General features: G+C 41.3%; 2 protein-coding genes across 2 annotated transcripts in view; one reads left to right on the top strand and one right to left on the bottom strand.

Annotated features, from left to right (window-relative positions):
- ODR4 (odr-4 GPCR localization factor homolog) overlaps nt 1-20,927 on the top strand; it is a 126,028-nt gene that overhangs the window by 18,307 nt on the left and 86,794 nt on the right. The gene's annotated exons all lie outside the window — the stretch shown is intronic.
- On the bottom strand, nt 3,185-6,385 carry PDC (phosducin). Its single transcript, XM_054834137.1, has 3 exons — nt 6,310-6,385; nt 4,424-4,584; nt 3,185-3,729 (listed from the first exon to the last, which is right to left on the bottom strand). Exons 1-3 carry the CDS (start codon nt 6,368-6,370, stop codon nt 3,202-3,204), a joined length of 750 nt encoding a protein of 249 aa, XP_054690112.1. The 5' UTR covers nt 6,371-6,385; the 3' UTR covers nt 3,185-3,201.

Genomic DNA, 20,927 nt, shown 5'->3' with positions numbered 1-20,927 from the left:
GAAGCTTTCAGATTGTGAAAACTCCCATCATGACTGAAATTGAGTTTTGTTAACTCGTATCCATGACTGCAAATACATTTTTATTTTAATATGTAAGAGCCTAAAGGAGCGGTTGGGATTTCCACATCCGAATATCTGGCTCTTCTAAGTGTAGTTCTAATATTGACGTTACGGAATAATTTTACAGAAACCTTAGTTTCTGTGCTGTGTAGTTTTAAAAAGCCTCAGTGGTCTTGTACAATGAGGTTTATAATGCCTCAGACCTGAGGGGCAGCATTCACCAGCTGATAACAGCCATGCATCTACTAGAGCTTCTGCTCTTAGTTTGATCAGCAGTGACACCACTGGTAATTAGTTCCCCCCTCTCCTCCGTTTTCATCTGCATCAGAATATTTGAGGACCCTCAGGGTCTCTGTGACTGAGTCAAAAGGAAGAGTAACTGTAGCCGAGGGTAGCAGGAAGGCTGCTCCCAGCTGATTATTGAAGCATTTACTTATTGATGAATCTTTGTGCAGTAATATGATGTTTGAGTCAAGTCTTGCTTTTTCTTTTTAAGGTTGTTTTTTTTTTTTTTCTGCAGAAATATGGATGACTGCTGTGATCAGAGCTTTATTTGCAACTTCATTAGTCATGAGCTTCTGTTGGGGCTTGGCGTCACATGTGTGTTTTCTTTTTCTTTGTTTGTTAATTACAGGTTGAAAGAAATCCTGCTTAAGCATGCTTAATCTGTCTCTTAAATTGGAGTGTCAGCCTATTTCTTACAACTAGCTGTAAATGTAGTTTCTGTGCTGGTTCTTGTTAAGGGTTTTTTTTTGCTTTACAGCCTGGTTTGTCAAAGAAATGAAACTTACATGATCAGGCTGCTGATCTGCAGTCTAATAACTTTTGAACCAAGTTTGATAAAGAGGGAGAGTTCTCAAGAGCATTAAGTTCCCACCAGTTACATGGAGATTTTCTGGTGTGTAGAGGACAGAAATTTATCATGCCTCCTCTTTAAAACATATCATCAGAAAATGCAAGATAAATATTGTCCCGCTACTCAAGCAGCTGGCTATTTTTGTGATAGACAAAAGAGAATTCGTTATTTCTGCATAACCTATTATAAGATCATGAGATTTTCATAATGTTAGGTATGTCTGCAAATGACATCTTTCTGGAGAGTCAGCCTACTGATGCAAATGAAATGTTAAGATGATGGTGATTATGGCTGAGGGGTAAACATCATGCTTGAGTAAGGGGAAAAGGGACTGCTCTAAGGGAAAAGCTTTATTCCACTTGGAGTTCCATCAGAAAAACTTATGACGGTCAGAAATTTACAACACAGAAATCATAACGTTTTCTGAAGATGCTGTTTGAGTTTTTGGTGGAATAAAATCATGAATTGTTTTACAGGTAAAGAAGATTGTACATTTTTAAGAGATGATAAGGAACTTCATTCGTATTGCTTAGTGTACACGCGGCGAGTTTTGTAGTGCTCTGTTAAAATATTAATCCATGGCAAAAGAATATTAAAAGTAGAAATTCAGTAGCATTTTGATAGTCCCTAAAATTGGACAAACAAAAAAAAGACAGATTTTCTTTTTTTTTTGGGGGGGGGCCATTATTTAAAGCAAGGCATAAGTTGTCTTTAAACTGTTTTGTTTGAGAGGGTATTTCGTGACTCCATTAATGTTTTGCAGGGCCATATTTCCCAAATATTTTTGAGTCTAATTATTTTGTTTTGCAGATCTGTTGGAAAGTAGTGTAACTTTCTGCTACTCCTGTGAATTTTCCATGTGAATGAAAAGTGAGAGGAAAAAAAAAAAGTATTTAAAAGAGTGGTAAGAACCTACTTTAATGTGTTACATCACTGCAGCAATGGTTCCTTAGTCCTGGCCACTCAATTCTGAATTCTTACTGATCCACGTGCAGAATTTCAGAGTGACATTTCCATGGTGGGATCCTGACTTGAAGCAGAACTGAAAACTCCCACTCTGAAGTGAGCAAAATGTGAAAATATCAAATCAAATAAAAATGGGTGAGTCATATGAGTACTAAAAATAATGTTTGAGATTTTGATCAAGTCTTATCAGCAAAGTTGTGTGCAGTTAAGATACAGATATTTCTGTCCTCAGAGTAAGATACAGATGTTTCTGTCTTCAGAGTAAAATTCAGCCTTCGACTTTGCCAGTGTGCAAAAGTCATTGAAATGTTTCTAATGATTTCTTGTCGTGTATCAGAACTGGAGGAGGTGGATTTTTTAGACCTACAGAGAGAGAGAAGGTTTATATTGAGTTTACCCTGTGTCTTTCTCTCAAAAGGGTTGTTAAATTGTAGTTCCCAGCAGCATCCCTTTAGCAAAACTTAAAACTTTGAGTTTAGTAAATATCTAATGAGTGCTTACTAATATTTTGCATGTTTTTAAGGTTAAGGTTATACACTACCAATATATTTCACACTTCCAATGGCAGGTGTTGAGAGCTGTAAAGCTTTATTCGGAGTTATTACATAAGCATAATATACTTTTTCAGTAATTCGCAGACATTTTAAATATTTCTGTTCAAAATGTGGAGCAACAATGAACTGAAATTAGCTAATAATGTGTCTGTTAGCTGTTTGGATGACAGACTTATAGAAGTGCTGAGCTAACTTCTGTATTTTCATGAATATTGAAAGTTAAATGCAGAAGCATAAAGTAATGTCCTAGATACCTAAGCCATTTAGGAATGTAAGGACTTTGGGTTATTTGTTTGTTCTTAAAACTGCTGGATGAGATCTTGTTCCTACTGCAGTCGGTAGAAGTGAATCTGAGGAGCCAGGACTTGCCATAATTCCAGAGCACAGAGATGGCTTTTTGTGTATGCAGAGGGATGGATCAGTCCTGTTCCTGCTGAAATGAAGTTCTTTGTGTGCTTCGTGGAGACGCGCTTGGGCCCTCGCTTTTTAATTTTTTTTTCTTTTCTTAATTTCTTAGAGATCACCATTGTCGTCTCCTATTCTTCCTACTGCTTGTGGCTGACGTAGAAATAATTATGTACAAGACTGCCAGTTGTATGTGCTTTAAGTAGCATTCACATACTAACAGTTAAGCAATGTTTATATATGTGTATCTTACAAATAAGTTAGCAGAGACAGCCTTCTCTAAATGAGATGGGTGTTACTGAGATTGATTTATAATGTACTGAGGAGGAAAGGGAGACAGTGAGGACTATGGCTCTCTAATTATTCAACATCTTGCTCATCCGTGTTGCCATTTCCCAGTGCTGGAAGCTCCCTTTCAGGTAGCAGCCCATACTCATTTAGGAAAGACTCCACATCCACAGCAAAAAACTCCTCATTGAATTGTTCAGAAATGCTAATGAAATTGCTCAGAAGCTCCCCGCCCTTATAGACAAGCAGAGTGGGAAGCACGTCATTTGAGAAGCGGTCTCCAGCCCCTGTGTCGGAGGCCTTGATCTTGCAGAACTTCACGGTGGCATACTCAGCTGCCAGGCAGGTCAAGCTGTTGTTGAGAGCATCACAGCCCTTGATGCCATCTTCATAAATATGGACGATGACAGTGGTAGTTTTACGTTCTTTCTCGATGGCTTCCAGGAACTGTTCCCCATTCTGCAGCTCACACAGATAACCGTATTTTGGCCCAAAACTCAGCCTCTGGTGCATATCCTGCATGCAGCGTTTGCGGTATTTCTGTAGGCAGCTTTCATCTTCTTGCTCATCATGAATTAATTCATACTCCTGCATGCTCATCTGTGAATATTGAGAGAACGTTATGTTAATAAGTGGTCATCTGTTGACGCTGAAACAGGAAGAGACTAAGTTGTTGTCTAAAGAACATTGCATTGAAAGCTTAGCTAGAAGAGCAATTGCTTACTGCAGTGACTCTGGAAGGTCTCTTCAAGAGACGGGTGAAGATCCTGTCTCACCACTTGCATGTCAACTTGATGGTATTGAAGAGAGTTGCCATATTTGGCAAAAACTGGATCTTCCAGAGTTGATGGGAATTTTGCCAGCGACTGTAGTGGGGTCAAAGTTTAATTCCTGAGTTTTTTTGGGGTTTGGGTCCCCCCTTTCAGAACTGGTAACTGGAAATGAGTGACATTCGGGCTCGGAGGTCTATCCTGACTAGTACATTTTCAAACTTACTAAATTTTTTCCATTGCCTTAACCAAGGATGGAGCATTGAGGCAGGGAAAGGAGGAAGAAAGGTCAGACTGCGCTGTGTGATATGCTGTTGTGAAATACGCTGCTTGTTTTATGGAAGTTAGACTTTGCTTGAGAGGAGACTAGATAGATGGTTGGACGTGCATTTGCTCTGCCCTTATTGTGAGAGCTCTGCTAAGCTGCAAAGGAATCGAGTCTGGCAAATTCAGGGTTTTCTAGTGTATAACCAGTATGTTTTATATAGAATCAAAATGAATTTATTTTGCTTTTCCTCTCTTACCTTGCGGCAGAATCTGTCTCTGCTGTCTTTATCATCTTTACTGAAAGACCTGTGCGGTGAAGACATTTGTCTAAGAATTTCTTTCTTGCTCAAGGATAAGGAGTCTCTGTCTTCGCTTTCTAATTTAAACTTTCTCCAGTCATTGATAACGCCTTTGGGCCCTAAGAGAGATGAAGTTAGGTGAGAAACTGGCTCAACAGGAAGCTGTCTTAAGAACTTTCTGCCCTTTGCTGGTTTGTCCTTCTGTGCCGCAGTTTATCCATCTGCCCCTCTTCCTTCCAGAGTGCTCTCCAGGAGTGCCGAAAACCAGAGCTTTGAGACCAAGGTGGTACGTTAGCCACTGAAAGAAAGAGGTTTCTTTTCTCACCCGGATCACTTTGCTCGTCTGGTTCCTACCAGGTTCCTGTTAAAGGATTTTGGTGAACTACATGAATAGTTAACAAGGACAAGGATGTTGAAACCTGTTAGAACTGACATGTTGGCCAAAGCTAGTGTTTCGTAGAAGTACATTTGCATTTCTCAATAGACTCTGTATTTGAATGCATAACATGCATGAGGACTTATAGTAAAATCAAGAATACAGGACGCTTGAGTTTTGTTTTTTTTTAAGGCCCATACATGTTCCACTGGAAGAGTAACCTGTAAGGCAAATGCTCTGATAATTCTGATTGTAATGCAGATCTTGGTCTTTGGAGCTGGTTGATTAAAGCAGTTAAATTTTGAAATGGGGAAAAAAAATCAAAATTCCAGTGGTGTTTTTCAGAATGAAACATTTTAATCTGCATCTTAGAATATGAAGCAAAACCAAGGAATATTTTAGTGTTTTCAGGGGCGAAATTTATGTCTATGAAAAATACAGAAAAGGCTAGGCAAGCAGCTCTCCCTCTCATGAGAGAGATGTGATGTTGCCAGTTGCCAAGGCTGTCTGGGATTAAATTTCAACATTTTTGAAGTGGTGGCTAAAGGCAGTACACCCTTCGGTGGGAAGGTGACCTGATCTTTTGCAAACAAGATTCAGGAATTACCCTGAACCTGTTGGCATAGTGATAACAGTACAGTAGCATGATTTCCAAAACTGTTTTAAAGCCTAGGTGTGGATGCAGTGCCCTACATTTGGGTCCCTTATATATAAAAAATAATCTTAGCCAATAGCAGTAAAGCTGGTTGGGAAAGAACCCCAGGAAGAGTTATTACGAGAGCTACGTTTATTATAGCACAAAGAAGCCCTGGGAGCACAGGGAGGGGATGATTGCCCTATAGTTACCTGTTGGTGGGGTGGGATGAAGCTCTACCTGTCTGTAGAGCTGAATACAATGTCAGTACTCATAAAAATCATGGTGATTGAGTGCTGGGGTAAAAAGAATTGTGATTCTGAGCAAGGATGCTTTTAAATGCTATGCTGTGTTTGCCAAAAGGATTTATAGGTTCACTTTTAGCACTGAATGTTCCTTCTATAAGAAGGAAAAAAATAATTCAGCCTGTATAGTGAAACCTTATAACGTAATTCTAGCGTGTGTGAGTGGGTTTTGTTGCAGTTTTGTTTTCTTCCCTCTTCCCCAGAAGAAGAAAGGCCATTGTTCATGACTGAAGCAATAAACCAACAGGAGCTGCATTGGGCCATTGCTGTTGGTGGCTTCTTCAGGGGTCTTTTGCGTTTGCCATTTGCCTCAGATATGAGAAGGATTGCCACAAATATCAGTTTAGGGGTACCGGCCTGTCCATGAGGGGTGTCGCTTACTCAAAATACATTCTTGCTGACTTTGGAGCCTGTATTTCTGTGCAAGAAGTTTGGCAAACCAATTGGATCTACTTGAATTCTGGGCTTCCCCAGTGAACAGGGATGGTTTAGCTTGTTTTTAGAAAAAAAGTGCAGTTAGTTTCCTTGCCTGTGTGTGTCGCCTGTCCTTCAAAATCTTCTTCGAAGCTGGTGTTGGCATTTTCTTCCATTTTGGTGGCTGGAGTAGGAGATGCTGCAAGTTCAAAAAGGAGAACGGTTAATAACAGGATAGAAAAGGGATAAGTTTACAGCAGGTACAGCGCGGTGTGTAATTTTCTGCCACTGTTAGGTATCAGTGAAGGTCAAAATACACATGACAATTGTAGAGCTTCTCATCATCTCATAAAAAGCAATTAGGATATATGTCAGTCTCTTTAAAAAGATGTCTGCCCAGATTGTTACTGAAAGTACCTGGGCGAGGGTGTCTTCATTATAGTGTTGCTTCTCAGTCATCGGAGAATATTGGGAACATGGTGTGAAATAGTGGTAGTAAAACTGTCTGCAATGGGAATGCGTAGTGAGTATTTTCTTTTTTTTCTTCTTTTTTTTTTTAATCCCCCTTGGAATCAGGAACCTATTAATCTTCCAAGTCCTCTAAGTATTTATTTTTAAGGGTTGCCTGCTCATTTCTCATACAGAAGACAGAGACAAGTATTCGAACCTGTTGGGCAAGAGACCTCTGAACATCCTGGAGACAGACTGCTTGTACTGATTGGGCCATGTTTGCTACAAAACAGAAAAAATTACGGGGTTTATAAATCAAAATAACTTTCTTGTTCCACCCGTTCTATAAATAAGGCAACCCTGGGAGCCAGACAGCAATCAGAGGGCACTGCGATACGGCAGTGCTCAAGCAACACCCTTTTTATCTTTTATGGTGGAGTTTTTGAGGGGTGAGGTAGAAGCACTCTTCTTCCGGGGAAGATGAGAGGTTTCCCTTCGTGTATTCCCGTCGACAAGACGAGCCCTGTTGGGTGGTGCCAGGGCATTGCAGAGCAGCAGGGTTTGGCCAGAGCATCGAGCTCTCCAGGTCAGGCTGATGTTCTGCTGGATCCCAAAAGTCACAGTAAATGTTCTTGGGGTCCTGCAGCTTTCTTGGGAAGATCGATTATCTGTTTCAGGAGGATGTACTGGGGGAGAAAAGTACCGATTCTTCACATGCATTTTTACTACACTGCTGATAGACATCTGCATAGCCCTCTGCATGAGCTCTGCCACTGCATAGTACTGAGTCTTATCCATGTTGCACATCAGTCACGAGTTTCCTTTTTAGTTGAAAACTGTAATTCTAATGTGATAAAGCGTCGCTACCCACAGGAGTCCTAAAGCAGACAATTTGAGCGCTCCCATTTAGTCTAGACTAGTTTTAGCTGTTCAGATGTTAAGGTAAAGCTTTATTTGACTTCTCAGTAAATCCCATCTTGAAGCAAATGCTAAGATGTTACCATGCCATGAATGCTGCATTTAAAAGCTGGTGATGTGTCAGGCTAGAGTGATGTTAGTGTTGTAGCATGTATGCACAAGAGGAAATGCACCTTTGTTTTTACATACCAGCATCAAGTAATAAAGTGGAATAACGGCTGAGCAAGACACAAAGAATCAGATTCTGGTGTGTATTAGGACTAAAGCTAATTAGTAAATGTGGGAAGAAATTATTCCATATGTGTACTTACGGCAGCTCATCAAAACTTGTGGGAAACGTTGCAAATAAGTTTGGAAGCAAAGCAGGTTACTAGTCTAAATTCTTTCTGTAGATAGATTGTTGTCAGCACATAGATCCGGGTTACTGGATCGATTGCTATTCAGTCAGTTCTGAAATAGAAATATGAAGCTAATCCCTTCTCACGTAGGCAAAACTAAGAATCTTTACCGTGTCAGGGGTGGACAGCTGTGTGGATATGCTGGCTCAAAGCCTTGTAAGTCATTCCTCTGTCTTACATGGATATCTACAAAAAGCTCTCCTGTCTGCTGATGCTGAGGATTTTCTTTGTTGCATGAGGCAAGAGAAGGTTTGATTCTCTGTAGGCTTGGCTGTTTCATGGCTTTTAGCCCTGAAAGGCACTAAAAATACAGGATGTGAAACTTAAGCAGTCTATTGCAGGCTCGAACCAGAAAATTGACCACTCTTTCGGTGAAACAGAGAGATGGGAACTGATTGCTTAACAAATGAAGCTCTCTGTAAAGTCTGTGTTACTGATCTGTTGTGCCTAATAAGTCTGAAAAGATTAGGTGAATCATAAAAGCACAGAAAGCTGCGTTTCACCATTCTTCTGCAGCGTGGCATGAAGCAACGATCCTGACGATGCACGGGCAAAGCTGACCATAGACCTGGGAACGGGGAACTCCTCAAGCTTAATCCTGGCCCTGAGTCAGGCTGTGAGCCTGGAGCAAGTCACACGAACCGTTCTCCTTTCCGCTCAGTCAAGTTACAAATATTTATCGTTCTTATCTTGGCGCTGTGAGAATTAGGCTGTCCAAGCCAGGTGTTTCCCAATTAGGCACCTGAGGACAAGGGCACATGAACATGTAACTGCAAGGCGATCCGTGGGAAGCTCGGTTATAGGATGAGCTGGCTCGCCTGTAGTACCTACGCTTCCCTTCAAGAAAGCACAGTGGAAAAAGGTGTAAGCTGTTGCGTTTAGTGTGGGGGCAAAAATGTGCAATCACCAGCGTAGGAAATTCTCCCACAGCCTTGTGACAGGTTTAGACAGACGGGTGGGTGGTTGTTGCTGGTTATGTGTTTGTTTCGGGTGGTTTTGGGGGTGATGTTCTTTTGTATGCTGGGCATGCAGCGTTTTCCAATGTTAGGGCCTAATATTTGGAGAAATGTGGGTGCTACCAGCTCTGGAGCTTGTTGTGCAAGTGCCTCCATGTGGAAATGTCAATGTGTAACGCTGAGACAGTAAAGCAGATAGTGTAACGACCCATCACAAGATGCCTCAGATCTAACGTTGCCAGCTCCCCGGCTGTACAGGTGCACCGAAATCCGGCGTGCCCAGCCGTGGGGCCGGCCAGAGCCATCGTTTGTGAGAGAGAGCAGCTCTCGCGAGAGCAGCTGTGCTCGGCACACCTGTGCACAGACCGCAGTGCTCATGTTCGCACGCCCAGCTGCAAGTGGGTCCTGATTAGTTGACTGATGGTGCTGTCTTTCAGAAATTCGTTAAGGGCATCTGTTAATGCAGCCCTTCAGCCCGAGTCAGCTTGAGAGCATCGTGGAGCACGGAGGTCAGAGGCAGCAGTCAGCGGCATGGGGATGATTGTATTTGATAGGGATGGGGTTGCATGCTGGAGAGCATACACCCCTGGCCATTGCAGTCATCTCTTATCAATTCCTTACTGCTTTAAATCTATTTTTTTTAATATTTTTTTTTTTCATGTAAATGCGTAGTCTCACAATCCTGCCGGATACTTGCTCGGGGTAAGAGCACGTGGTGAGCGCAGAATAATCTGGGAGGATAGTCAAGTAAATCAGCAACTCAAGATGACGTACAGTGATGGTAAAATGATAATAATTGTCATCGCTAAAGCTATTTGTGCCCATTAGTTCTGGGGAAGTACTGACAGACCTTTCAGGACAGCAACTGCATTGCTAGTGATCTCAATTTTTTTCCTTTGCACCATGATAACAGCCTGAGGCATGCCAGATGAACAGCAGTCTTTGTGGGGGGAAAATTGCTGGTTTAGATGATGTGTTGCATTTTCATTAGTTGTTGTCATTGTTTTTGAACTGAAAGCTGATCCTTACATTTTTATTTGACAAATACTAATGGGCTGAAAAATTTTTTCCTGGTTAGTTCTGCTGATCATCAGTGGATTAGGTCACATTTTGTAATGCATATGATGACTTCACATACATATTTTAAGAGAATTATCATTCTATAACTTCTTTACTTTTCTATCTTCGTGTCAGACTTTCTGAGTGAAGAAAGCAAAAATTACAATTTCTTCATAGAGGAGACTTGAGACCTTTCTGTGTCCTAAAAGTCACTTCTTCAGCAAGAAAAAAGCCCAAACCCTAAGTATGTGCTTGTAGCTACCAGTTAATTCCTATGAGCTTTGGATCTGTTGTAGGTCAAGAATCGCAATTCCTATTACTGATGCTCATCCTTCTGTTGTCATTAGCCCAGATGGGCCAGCTTTACTACAGGGTAGAAATGGCCATTTAGTAAAGTGTTTGTTTCCTTTTTACCCACTACGAAAGAATGCTTTCTACTTAGTAACAATTTTTTTTGTGCCTTTTGGCCTTCACAGAGAGTTTTCTGTTTTCCCAAAATTACAATTTTATTTTTTTTTACAGTTTTCTCTTATGCATATTGAGGTAACTCAGGAAGAAAGCACTGTACATGTGTATTTGAAATGAAGGCTTATTTAATCCCAGTAATATATTGCAGCTGTGAATACCAAAATAGTGTCTTCAAGTGGTAAATTGTAGTTAACAAGGAGAAGAAGGAAAAGGAGAGGGAAATTGAAAAAAAATAATCTCTAAACAAACTGTAAAAGGCAAGATGCATTCCATAAAGAACAAAGCCAATAAATAAAACTTGCTTTCTAAAGTAAGAGTTTTTGCTACTAGTCCAATAAGTAAACATGAGAAATATTTTTTCCTTAAAATATAAACATACTCTTGGCACCAAGTTGCTGCCTCTCCATATGTGCAAATCCCGCCAAAAATGCTGTTCTGTGTCTGGGTTTACATAAGGTTGTAAATCAGCAGCATGCTGCTAATCCCCAGCAGTCAGCGGGATGTTGCTGATGAACTGGGAAGTATGAAATTCTGGGGACTCGTGGAAGTGGAAGAATGAAAAGTAAAGGATCTTCGTCAGTGAGATGTGATTGCATGTTTATTTCGAGCTACGTGTGGGTGGTTGGTCAGCTGATACATGTGCCCGGACTGTCCCCTTGGCTCTTGCCTCTTCGGAAAATGTCTGAATTTCACCAGTGTTTCCCTCTATCCAAGCACTAATTTGAATGTCGCTTCTCTGCCTGTTTTTCCTGGTTTCCATTTGCAGCATTCCTTCCCTGTTTATTCGTGTCCCTTCTGCCAAATGACAATGGCCACTGGACTTACCCGGCAGATGGGCAGCTACTTGAGCAAGCCAGCCAAGAGAAGGAGCAGCTATGGATTTAAATGTTCAGGTTGCTGGAATTTGGGGGAAATCGGGTAAAATAACATGGAATCGGAACAAGGCATCGTTCCCCCATACCTAGGCAGTGGAAACATCCCAGTGTAGCAGAATCAAGTGAGTTCCTCTCTGTGTGAGGTTCCACACCTCCTGTCATCCATGTCATTGAAGGCTTCTCAGTCGCTGCAGCGCACTGCAGGGTGTCATCTGCAGCGCTGAGCAGGAGTGGTTGAAGGCGGATTTCCATGGTTAGGACGTGCATGCTTCAGCCCCAGCCGTGATCTGTTTTGTAGCTACGTTTCCAAGAGACTGTTAATTTTTCATGATGTGTTCTGTACATTGTATAGTTCTTGGTGTTAGTCAAAAATGCACGTTTTCTGATTAAGAGGCTGGACAGGGGGTTGGAGCACATCGGTGTCATATGAACCAAGTGCCGTTTCAACTGGTCCCTTTTTTTTTATTTTTTTAAAAAGAAGGGGAAAGCAAGAGTGCTATCCATCCTTGGTCATGTATGCATTTAGATTTGCAAGAGGCATTAGCATCATTACGTAAGCAAAATCAATGTCAAGGTTGGAGGTCAGAATTTCAGACCCGTTGCCAGATCGTCATGGGGGGAGCCGAAAGCCATAAGCACCTTTAGTGATCTGCTCCCAGTGACGACGGCCAGGCACCAAGCCAGATGCCTGCTAGTTGAAAACACAGAGTACCTGGTGCTCCCTTTGTGTTCGGAGACGATCGGGTCCCTTGCATTAAGGTGGGCAAATACAGATTTAAGAGCCAGCCCTCAGAGCCGCCGTCACCTGCTTTGACCGCTTGCCACGGCATTGTCTTACCCAGATGAGCAAAGACAGGCTTATTACACAGAGAAATGGAAATTTCCTGGGCTTACCTAAAGGAAAAATGTGGTGTATCATGTAGTGATTAGATCACTGTGTTCGGGGGGGAAAAAACATAATTTCAAAACACTGGAACGGGACTTTATTTGCTTAAAGAAGAGGTCATACAATAGGAAGAAAATATAAACCAGGATGGGTTGGCGTAGAAAGCTGTCAGCTTCGCGGCAGGTCAGTATGACTGATGAGAGGGTTAAGGGATTGGATTATTCGCTCTATCCGCTTTAGGAGAGTTACGCTGTTCTTTATTTCTGAGATGGAAACATTTTAAATAGATGCAGTCCAGCGTTTCATTTATCCTTAAGGCTTTGCCAATTAGGAAATTCCCTATGTGACTACTCCTGCTTCAGCACTGCGTTAGGTTAAAAATCATAGGATTAAAAAAATATCCCTTTCTCTTCCTCTTTTTTTTTAAAATTTATTTCATCTTTCAAAATTTGGCCTATAGGTATGCATCAGAAATTATTCATCTTTTATGGATTGCACATTTATTTCTGGATTTCATGCCGAAATGGGAAATTAGCTCAACGTCTTTCACATCAATCACCTTCATTTCTACCACAGCGCCACTATATTTTGTATGGAAAGGCAGAATGCAGATATTTTAAAACAGGACTTGATTTATTATTTCAGAAAAAATATTAGTTGATATTAATAATGTCAAATTTTAGTTATCATTAACCAAAATGTTTTATTTGAAAAAGCTTAGTTTTGTATATTACATGGTGAATGTCTTTTGAAACTCAGGATTTAACTCTTTGGAGCATGTTACATATTTGTTGGAGCAGTTACATAGCTGTTACTATTGTGATGAATTAATCCTTTTTTTATTATTATTATTCTGTCAGGAAACCTATTATTCATTCATCTTTTTAAAAAAACTTGGATATATCAAGTGGGGTGGAAGAGGAGGGTGATTGGATGCCAAGGAAATGTCTATTTGAAGCGAAAGCAGAACAGCCAACATTTTCAAATGCAGATATTTAAGGGCACGAACCTCAATCCATGTTTAACCTCAATGCCTGGCCCGATTTGTCAGAGGGATTGGGCATTTCACCACGGTACTCAAAGTCAGGACAGAGTTTTCAGTTGATGTTTAAGTACATATTTAATTTCTGAACTCTAAGTAAACATCTGTATGCCTGCTAGAATTGACATGTCCTTCAGAGTTTTGGTTGGAGTTTATTGCTGTAATTAGCAAAGGCATGATGAATGGCAGAAGCCCAGAGGAGACATTTTATGTATTAATTTTTTTCCAAGCTTGACAGATGTTGTGTCAAAAATCACTTATGTCAGAGCTCTAGCTCTAGCAGTGACTGGAGGCAGGCGTTCAGTGAGGTTGTTGGCCAGCATTTTATGGAAAAGGGAAGAAGCCTAAGTTTGTTGTGAGATTAATTAAAGATCTAGTAGAAATAGTACCCTGTAGGGACTTTGAACAGACTCTTACTGCTCCTTTCCATCAAAAAAAAAAAAGGGTGCCTGCAGGGGAGGGCTGGGGGGAATCAAAACTTGTGAAGTTGGGAGAGCATCCGCTGTCTGTTTTGGGGTAGGGTTTGACCGAGAATGCCTCCTAAGGCTCTGGATATGCAAAAAATTGCCCACAGAAAACAGTTAGCAAAATAGGTTTGGATCAGAAATGATAATATTTAATTCTGCTGTGGGTTGTTGGTTTGTTTTTTTTTTTTTCCTTTGGCTGACATTTTTTTTTAAATGTGTATTTTTAACTATAAATCAGTAGGAATTCTTACTTTTGCTTTCTTCATATCTACACTTTGTTATCATTATCTGCAAAAGGCGGGCTTCACCTAGCCAACAGACTCCCTATAAATGCAGAGTCTACCTAAGCAGTCTCTCTCAAATTTGAGAGAATTAAGCAATTTAGAAAAAAGTTGCTCATGACAAGCTTTCAAATTCATGTATTTGTCATTCCTGGCTTTCTCTGAGCATCCTCTGAGATGTGTGAAGATTTCGTTTGCTGCTTTCCCGTCATTTGAAAAGTTACATTACCTTCCAGTTCTGACACTCTAACACTGAATTAGTACCTTTCTCTGCAGCTGGACCTCCTCACCCTGGTTGGATAGAGTGCAGCATCTAATGCTTTGGGCAAGCTAGGGCCGTAGCTCTTGACAGGGAGTATTTATTAACTTCTTGGCAGTTTAATTAGATTTACATATGTCTTGCCGTACTGCCTTGGAGCTGCTCCTGTAGGAGTGGCAGAGCCGAGCACACAGGGCTTGCTTGGGACTGCCAGGCACTTGCTGTTCTTCTGTTCCCTTTTTTATCATAGCATCACAGAATCACAGAATGGTTTGAGTTGGAAGGGACCTCCAAGATCATCTAGTTCCACCCCCCTGCTATGGGCAGGGACACCCTCCACTAGACCTTTTTCCTTCTGGTGAAGTGTTTGAGACTCCGCCAAGCACATCTCCGTGTTTTAGAAGAGTTGACAAGAGTCAGTTGTTCCCATCATCTTGTTACAGGCATTTAACTTAAGGCACCAACAACGGGAAGCTGAGTTTTTCTCATCTTTATCTAGTCAACGTGTGGGGGTAAGCCCTGCGGGTGGCTTTGCAGAAAATGAGTCTGTATTGCCTTCTTCAGGCTGCGTAACGTAGGTGGTTGGGTTAGGCTGGCGTGCATCTCCCATCCTCCTGGCTGTTACATCATCAAGTGGATATTCATTGTGTATTAAAAGCTTTCAGCCACTCTGTTAATATGGGAAGAGCCACTACCTAGAGGTGGGATGGTTCTACGATTCTGTGATCTCTCCTCCCAGCCATCCACTGATGGTTCTTACGTGTGCAGAAATACGAAGAACAATATGTTTTTCTTCTCTCCTGGCACTTACACTAACACAGTAGCTACCTGAGCAGCTATCGGATGCAAAATTGTTTTCCCTTCACAGAGCAGAAAAGGAAACTTGCTAGTTTGAAGGATTAATTTCTGTATTTATCTTAAATGGGAAGATCTGCATGTAAAAGTGGTATATCCATATTTGTAAAAATGTGAGGAGGGCACAGGCAATCTTTAGCTGGGTTGGTATATCCAAATTAGAAGAGTAGAATTTTCTCTGTTGAACTGTAAAGCTGTTGCCAGCTGGTTTTGTTACAACAGAATGTTTTGTTTGGTTTTTTTTTTTTACTTGACCATTTACCAAAAAATGCAGTAACCGTTTACAAAGCAATTGATTAAATGACCCACATCCAAGTTCCATTCCAACCAGCTGCAACTTCACAGTGTGTGCTACAGGGTTGCCTGGCCCCCTGCTTGCAATTTCAGAAATAATTGTACGATCCTGGCATCCCTCTGGCAACTACAATTGCATGAAGTGAAAGCAATAGTAGGAATGTATTTCCCATTGCCTTTATTAATTAGGCGACGAAAGCCAAAGCGGACAATACCGTGTGGCCACAGAGAGCCCTGCGACTCCTGTAGCGGTTACGTCAGGTCCGTGGCTTCCTGGTTTATCCCTTTCCTGCACAGATCTTCTGTACCATTGGTGTCATTCCAGAGGCCTCATGGTTTTCTTTGGATCCTGTGATGGACTCTAAATTATAAAAGGTGAGCTTTCACCGGTTAAATTGTAAACAGCTTTACAGGTGGCTTGTAAACCGCCATGAAATCAGAATTAATGTTTTTGCTTCCTTTGCAGACCAAAACTGAGCAAACTGGGGTTGCAGTCGTGGAGCGGCTAAGGCATTTACACAAGTTTCTCTGAACGTGTAAATAAATGTCACAATTTGGAGAAAAGGCCAATGGCTTAAATCACACGTTTTTCCTATCTGCTCCAAAACATAGCTCAGAAAAACAGAATAGTAAATCCTTTCCCTGGGACTTGCTTTTATTTATGTAGAACTGGAGTGCAAATTCTGGGCCAGTTTTTCTGCATACAGTTGTTTCTAAGACTCCTTCACAGGGACTGCTGTGGCTGAGATATTTTCCAAATATTTTAGCCTTTCTCGTGGTCAGACTACAGTTGTTTCACCTCGTAAGAAGCCAGCCTGGCTGCAGCCCTCTAACAGTGATCTTTTCTTGAAGGCTTCTAACATCCATCCGAGCACAAGAAAAGAGCATCAGCAGAAAAGGGCTTGTTGGAACAAGCAGCAGGAGGTACCAGGAAGCTTGTTTGCTTAGGGGAGAGTGGGGAAAAGAAGGGAAAGGGAAAAAGGGAAAATGAGGGGAACAAAATGATCTTATCGGAAAAGATCTTACTGTGCCTCTGATTCATTTAATCCACTTCATATGTGCACACCAACACAGCGCTGGAATGCCAATTTACCTTCAAGGGACAGAATTTGGAGCAAAGCTCAGGCGAAGCATTACTATCACCTGCGTGATGTGAAAATGCCTATGCAAAACCCAAGAAATAACAGCATCGCAGGTACTGCGGTCCGAGGTACGGGCAAAGATGCCTGCATTCCTTTGCTTCCTCAGTGCTAATCTGAAGAGTAAATGGAAAATATACTCAACGGCACAAGTTTTAGTGAATAAAATAGGAAATGAGCGGTGAGTGTCTGAACACAATGTTCCTTGCGTTGTAGGAAGTTGCTGCAGGATTTAGGTACCTTCTGCAAAGTGCCCGAGCAGCCCCGTCTCATTGCTCTTGTGGCTGACGTGATAAGATAAGCCGGGTCCTGACCTCTTCTGTTTACAGCAGCTGGCCGTAGGATCAAGAGATACTGAAGGTGTTCTGAATCTGGTTTTTCTCCTCCCTCCGGGATTTGTTTATGCAGCAGAGCATAACATTTGGTTAAACCTGAGCCGCTGTAGGAACCTGACCGCAGCTGTGGAATTGGCTGCAGCAGCCATGGGATGTGGATGGAGTAGCAGCTGTAGGCAGCGTGCCGTACTTGGGAAAGGAGAGGAATTCTGTGAGCATTAGAAGCAGTGAAATCTGATTTTTCTAGGATTTTTTTCCCTAATGATTTTGGTGTCTAAAAGCTTTTTGCTGTGGCTTCAGCACTTAAAGGGGCTCTATTTGTGGACTCCCAAGTGTTAAAGAGTAAGGTGTGAATGCATGCGAGAGCACTCACTCTCCCTTTGGGAGAATTAGACTCAGACACAAAACCAGAGAGTATCATAAATCAGAGAAGAAAACATGCTATTTCAGATTCCCGTAATGTCAGTTATTTGGATTTACATGATAAATGGCTGTTACAGCATTAACTGTCCCAACAGAACAGTTCAAACGTGAATTGGTTTGTAAGAGCCTTATTTATTGATGCGTTCCAACAAGCTCTCTAAAAAAAAAAAAAAAAAAAATTGTAATTCATTTAACTGTTTAACAGTCGATAAACACTAGGTCAGTCTTTATGACAGCAAGTCTATATTAATCCCTACATTTTAAATATTGCAGGAGAGTGTTGGAGGACACATCAATATCCATACTAAACAGAAGAGTATAATAAAATTCTAAAGTCCTAAATTGATTGCTACTGTTTTTTAAATAAATAGCCACTTTCTAAAATTATTTATTAAGTCATCTAAGTAAGATCTGAATAAATGCATTCCAGTGTGGTGTTTACTGCAGGTTGTGGATTACTGACATCTCCAAGTCAACTTGGTTCAGTGGCCTGAAACCCTCTTTGGATGAACTGCAGAACTTAACTAGTCTCGGGAGGATGCAGGCATGGATAATGGGAACAAAAATTGGCATTCATTGGGAGAGACGGTCTCCTGAAAAGCAAAGAGTGCCTGGAGGTCGCTGTCGCGTGGGTACTGAGGAATCCCTGGGGTCTAAAGGCACCATGCTTAGACCTCGGATGGTCAATGGCTGGCATGTTTCCTCATCTGATAGAGCCTGACTTCTCCTAACGCTTTCTGAGCGAGGGTTTACTTCATCCTGCTTGGCTTAAGGCTCAGCGAAGTTATTTTTAGCTAGGCTGTATTCTCAAATGTGCCTCTTGTCTGGGGCCTGAATGTGATATGTAACAAAATAAACCTGGACAGCATCCAACGTACAAGAGAAGGAAGGGGAGTGGTGGCCAAATGCTGCCTTCTGGCATCTCTTCTCAAGAGAGAATTGAGGTCTCCCCACAACCAGTTCTGCATGTCATGGAGGATCCAAAGGACAACACTGCTGAACTGAATGGTCAATAGCATTGATATGCTTGGAATTAACTTAAAATTGTCAGTGAAGGCATTTCTTCGTTGTGTGCTTTCAAAGAGGTGAGATCCAAGGCTTTATTTTGTAATTTCTTTCAAAACACTCTTGGTTTGCTTTATTTAAAAATTGCAAAGGCCGTTCCTTAAGGGATCTCTGAGAAGAGGAATAGCCAGTAACTTCCCTGCTTTCAGCCTAGACGGCATCCCCGCTACACGGAGGAATGGGAGTGCGTGGTTATCTCTGGTACCGCTGGAGGCAGCTGTTTCAGTAGGATTCCAGCAATTGTGAAGGTCAGGAATCGGCACCGCAATTATTTTATTTGATGCTTTGTGTCAAAATGACAAGACTTTGTTATAACATGGTTTCATCTCAAATTAAGGTAACACTTAATTCCATGCAAAGCAACTCTCCTTAAGATGTTGCATAAATGGAATCATTTAAGAATATTTTAATTATGATGCCATATTATAAATGACTGCTGTAGTACTGTAATGGTGAGGATATGCAAATAGAAACAAATTTAATTTCAAGATGCCATTTGAATTTATTACTTTAATGTTTTCAAAACGAAGGTATTGCTTTTGTGGGAGTTCTCATCAACACTGAAACAATTACCAAAAAAAAAAAAAAAAATCAGCGAAACATTTTTTGTTAAGAACGACTTTGAGAACACGTTTTCACCTGGCTCTGCGCAAGACCTGTTAGCCGGCAGTTTTCTATGAGGCTGAGAAAGACCAAGGACTGAATCTGCCACCCGGTGCGGCTGCGTTTAGGCTGAAGTCACTGCTGCTTTTGCAGTTCACAGAGCCTTGTTTGGATGGCTGGCTTAGGGAAGAAGACTGGTAATTTGGAAATTTCTTGGAGGGGCTTTGACCATGTGGAGTTTCGTAATGAGCAGCTGAGATGGCTCATGGAAGCCCGGCTTAGTGCGCTCTGCAGGAATCACTGTTCCTGCAATGTTGCTGTCCCTTCCTCTGAATGCAGTGAGAAAAACTATATGGCACTTGCTCACTGCGATTTCTTGCATTTTCCTTCTTTCTCTTCTATTGTCTGTGGCTTCCAGAACCTGGAAAGGGTTCTGGGTGACCAAAAACAGTTTCTTGTTTTGGCGGGCAAATATTTGGCGAGCTATTTTTCAGGCTTACCATACTTCCTCTACTTGTTGTTGTCCTCATCTTGCATGTTTGTCCGAAATGAAAATGCCAATGAAAAATTGAAATGTTTCATTTCAGCTTAAAAAAAAAAAGAATTAATACAAGAGGTGACATGAATTCACAAAGTCTCTCACTTGAAATAGTTGGAAGGGATATTTTTTTGTTTGGTTTTGATTTTTGTTCTTTAACCCAGAAAGCGCTATTCCCCTAATTTTGGCCAACTCTGCTTGTAACTGGTGTTGGGTAGACCCCATTTCTCTCTTTCATTTTATGTTGTTCTACTCACAGTTCTTTGATATCTTCCTTCCAGTAAGCAGCAGAATAGGAATCGCTCTGTACTCGGATGTGGATTGTGCAAACAGCTCTACAGCTTTCACTTGAACTCCGTAGGCATTGAACACAAAAGGCAAAAACTGTGACATATGCTCGTCACAATATAACAGAGTTCTCTGTGTTGATTTATAGCATGTTCCAGCTTACATTTCAATCGGTGAGAAGCATTTCACTGTGCTGGGACTCAGGCTAAATCTTCGTGCTCGTTCAAGGAATTCAGAATTAAGGTTATAATTCAGTCTACCTGTGGTTAGCCGTATGCCTTAAAATAAAGCCTGTTTGTAGTTTAAGATGGGATAACGCTGAAAGCTAGTTACCAGACTCTCCAGCTGAGTTCCCTGCATCCTTTTGCCGTGTTAAACATACCAAGTTATGGACGCACCCTGGTTTTTCTTTCCTCTCCTTGCTCACCAGTGTCTAACCAGAGTGCTGTAGAGTCTCTGGAGGGTTTGCTGTCCACAGCTGGCTTGTGGAATATGGATTTGTTACTCTGGTTTTATACCACTGGCTCTCTGAAAGTGGTCTAAGAAGACAATAGGTCTAAAACATGGGGTGGCAATTTAAGGGTGATGTAGATTTTTCGTAAGTTCTTGCATCTTCAGCATTTAAGACTATTCTGAAGCTGCACAGCTTTTGCACGTAGTGAGAATTTGAGAATTGCAACCTCCTCTAACTGCAGTGAGTTGCACGACTGAGCTGACTAATCCCTGTAATGCAGTCTAGAGCAATACGTACTGAAAATTATTTTCACGCTGAGGTGGGGCTACTGATTGTATCAGTCAGGCCTTTATTTCTGAATCAGTGCTCTCTGCTTTTTTTTTTTTTTTTTTTTTTGGAGGGCTGGAAAGGGTCAGGATGTCCTTTAATAATGTCATTCACCCAGGAAAAACCTTTGCGGTTGAGATGAGGATATGAACAGATGGCATCGTGAGTATTTTGAAGACGTAAATTACCTGTATGGTTTTTGCACTTTGTAAATTAGGAGGCCTCTAATGGCTTCAAGATCCATTGCTGCTAGTGATGAACTCCCTTTATCACTGAAAACCAGTAGTTGCATATACTGGTGTATAGCAATCATCTTTAGCTATGCAATTTGCTCTCAAGATGTATTATTTTAT

This window comes from Grus americana, chromosome 8 (genome assembly GCF_028858705.1).
Source record: "Grus americana isolate bGruAme1 chromosome 8, bGruAme1.mat, whole genome shotgun sequence".
In the NCBI taxonomy this organism is placed as follows: Eukaryota; Metazoa; Chordata; class Aves; order Gruiformes; family Gruidae; genus Grus; species Grus americana.
Note: the sequence above shows the minus strand (reverse complement) of the source record. Positions and strands in the feature narration are given on the sequence as shown.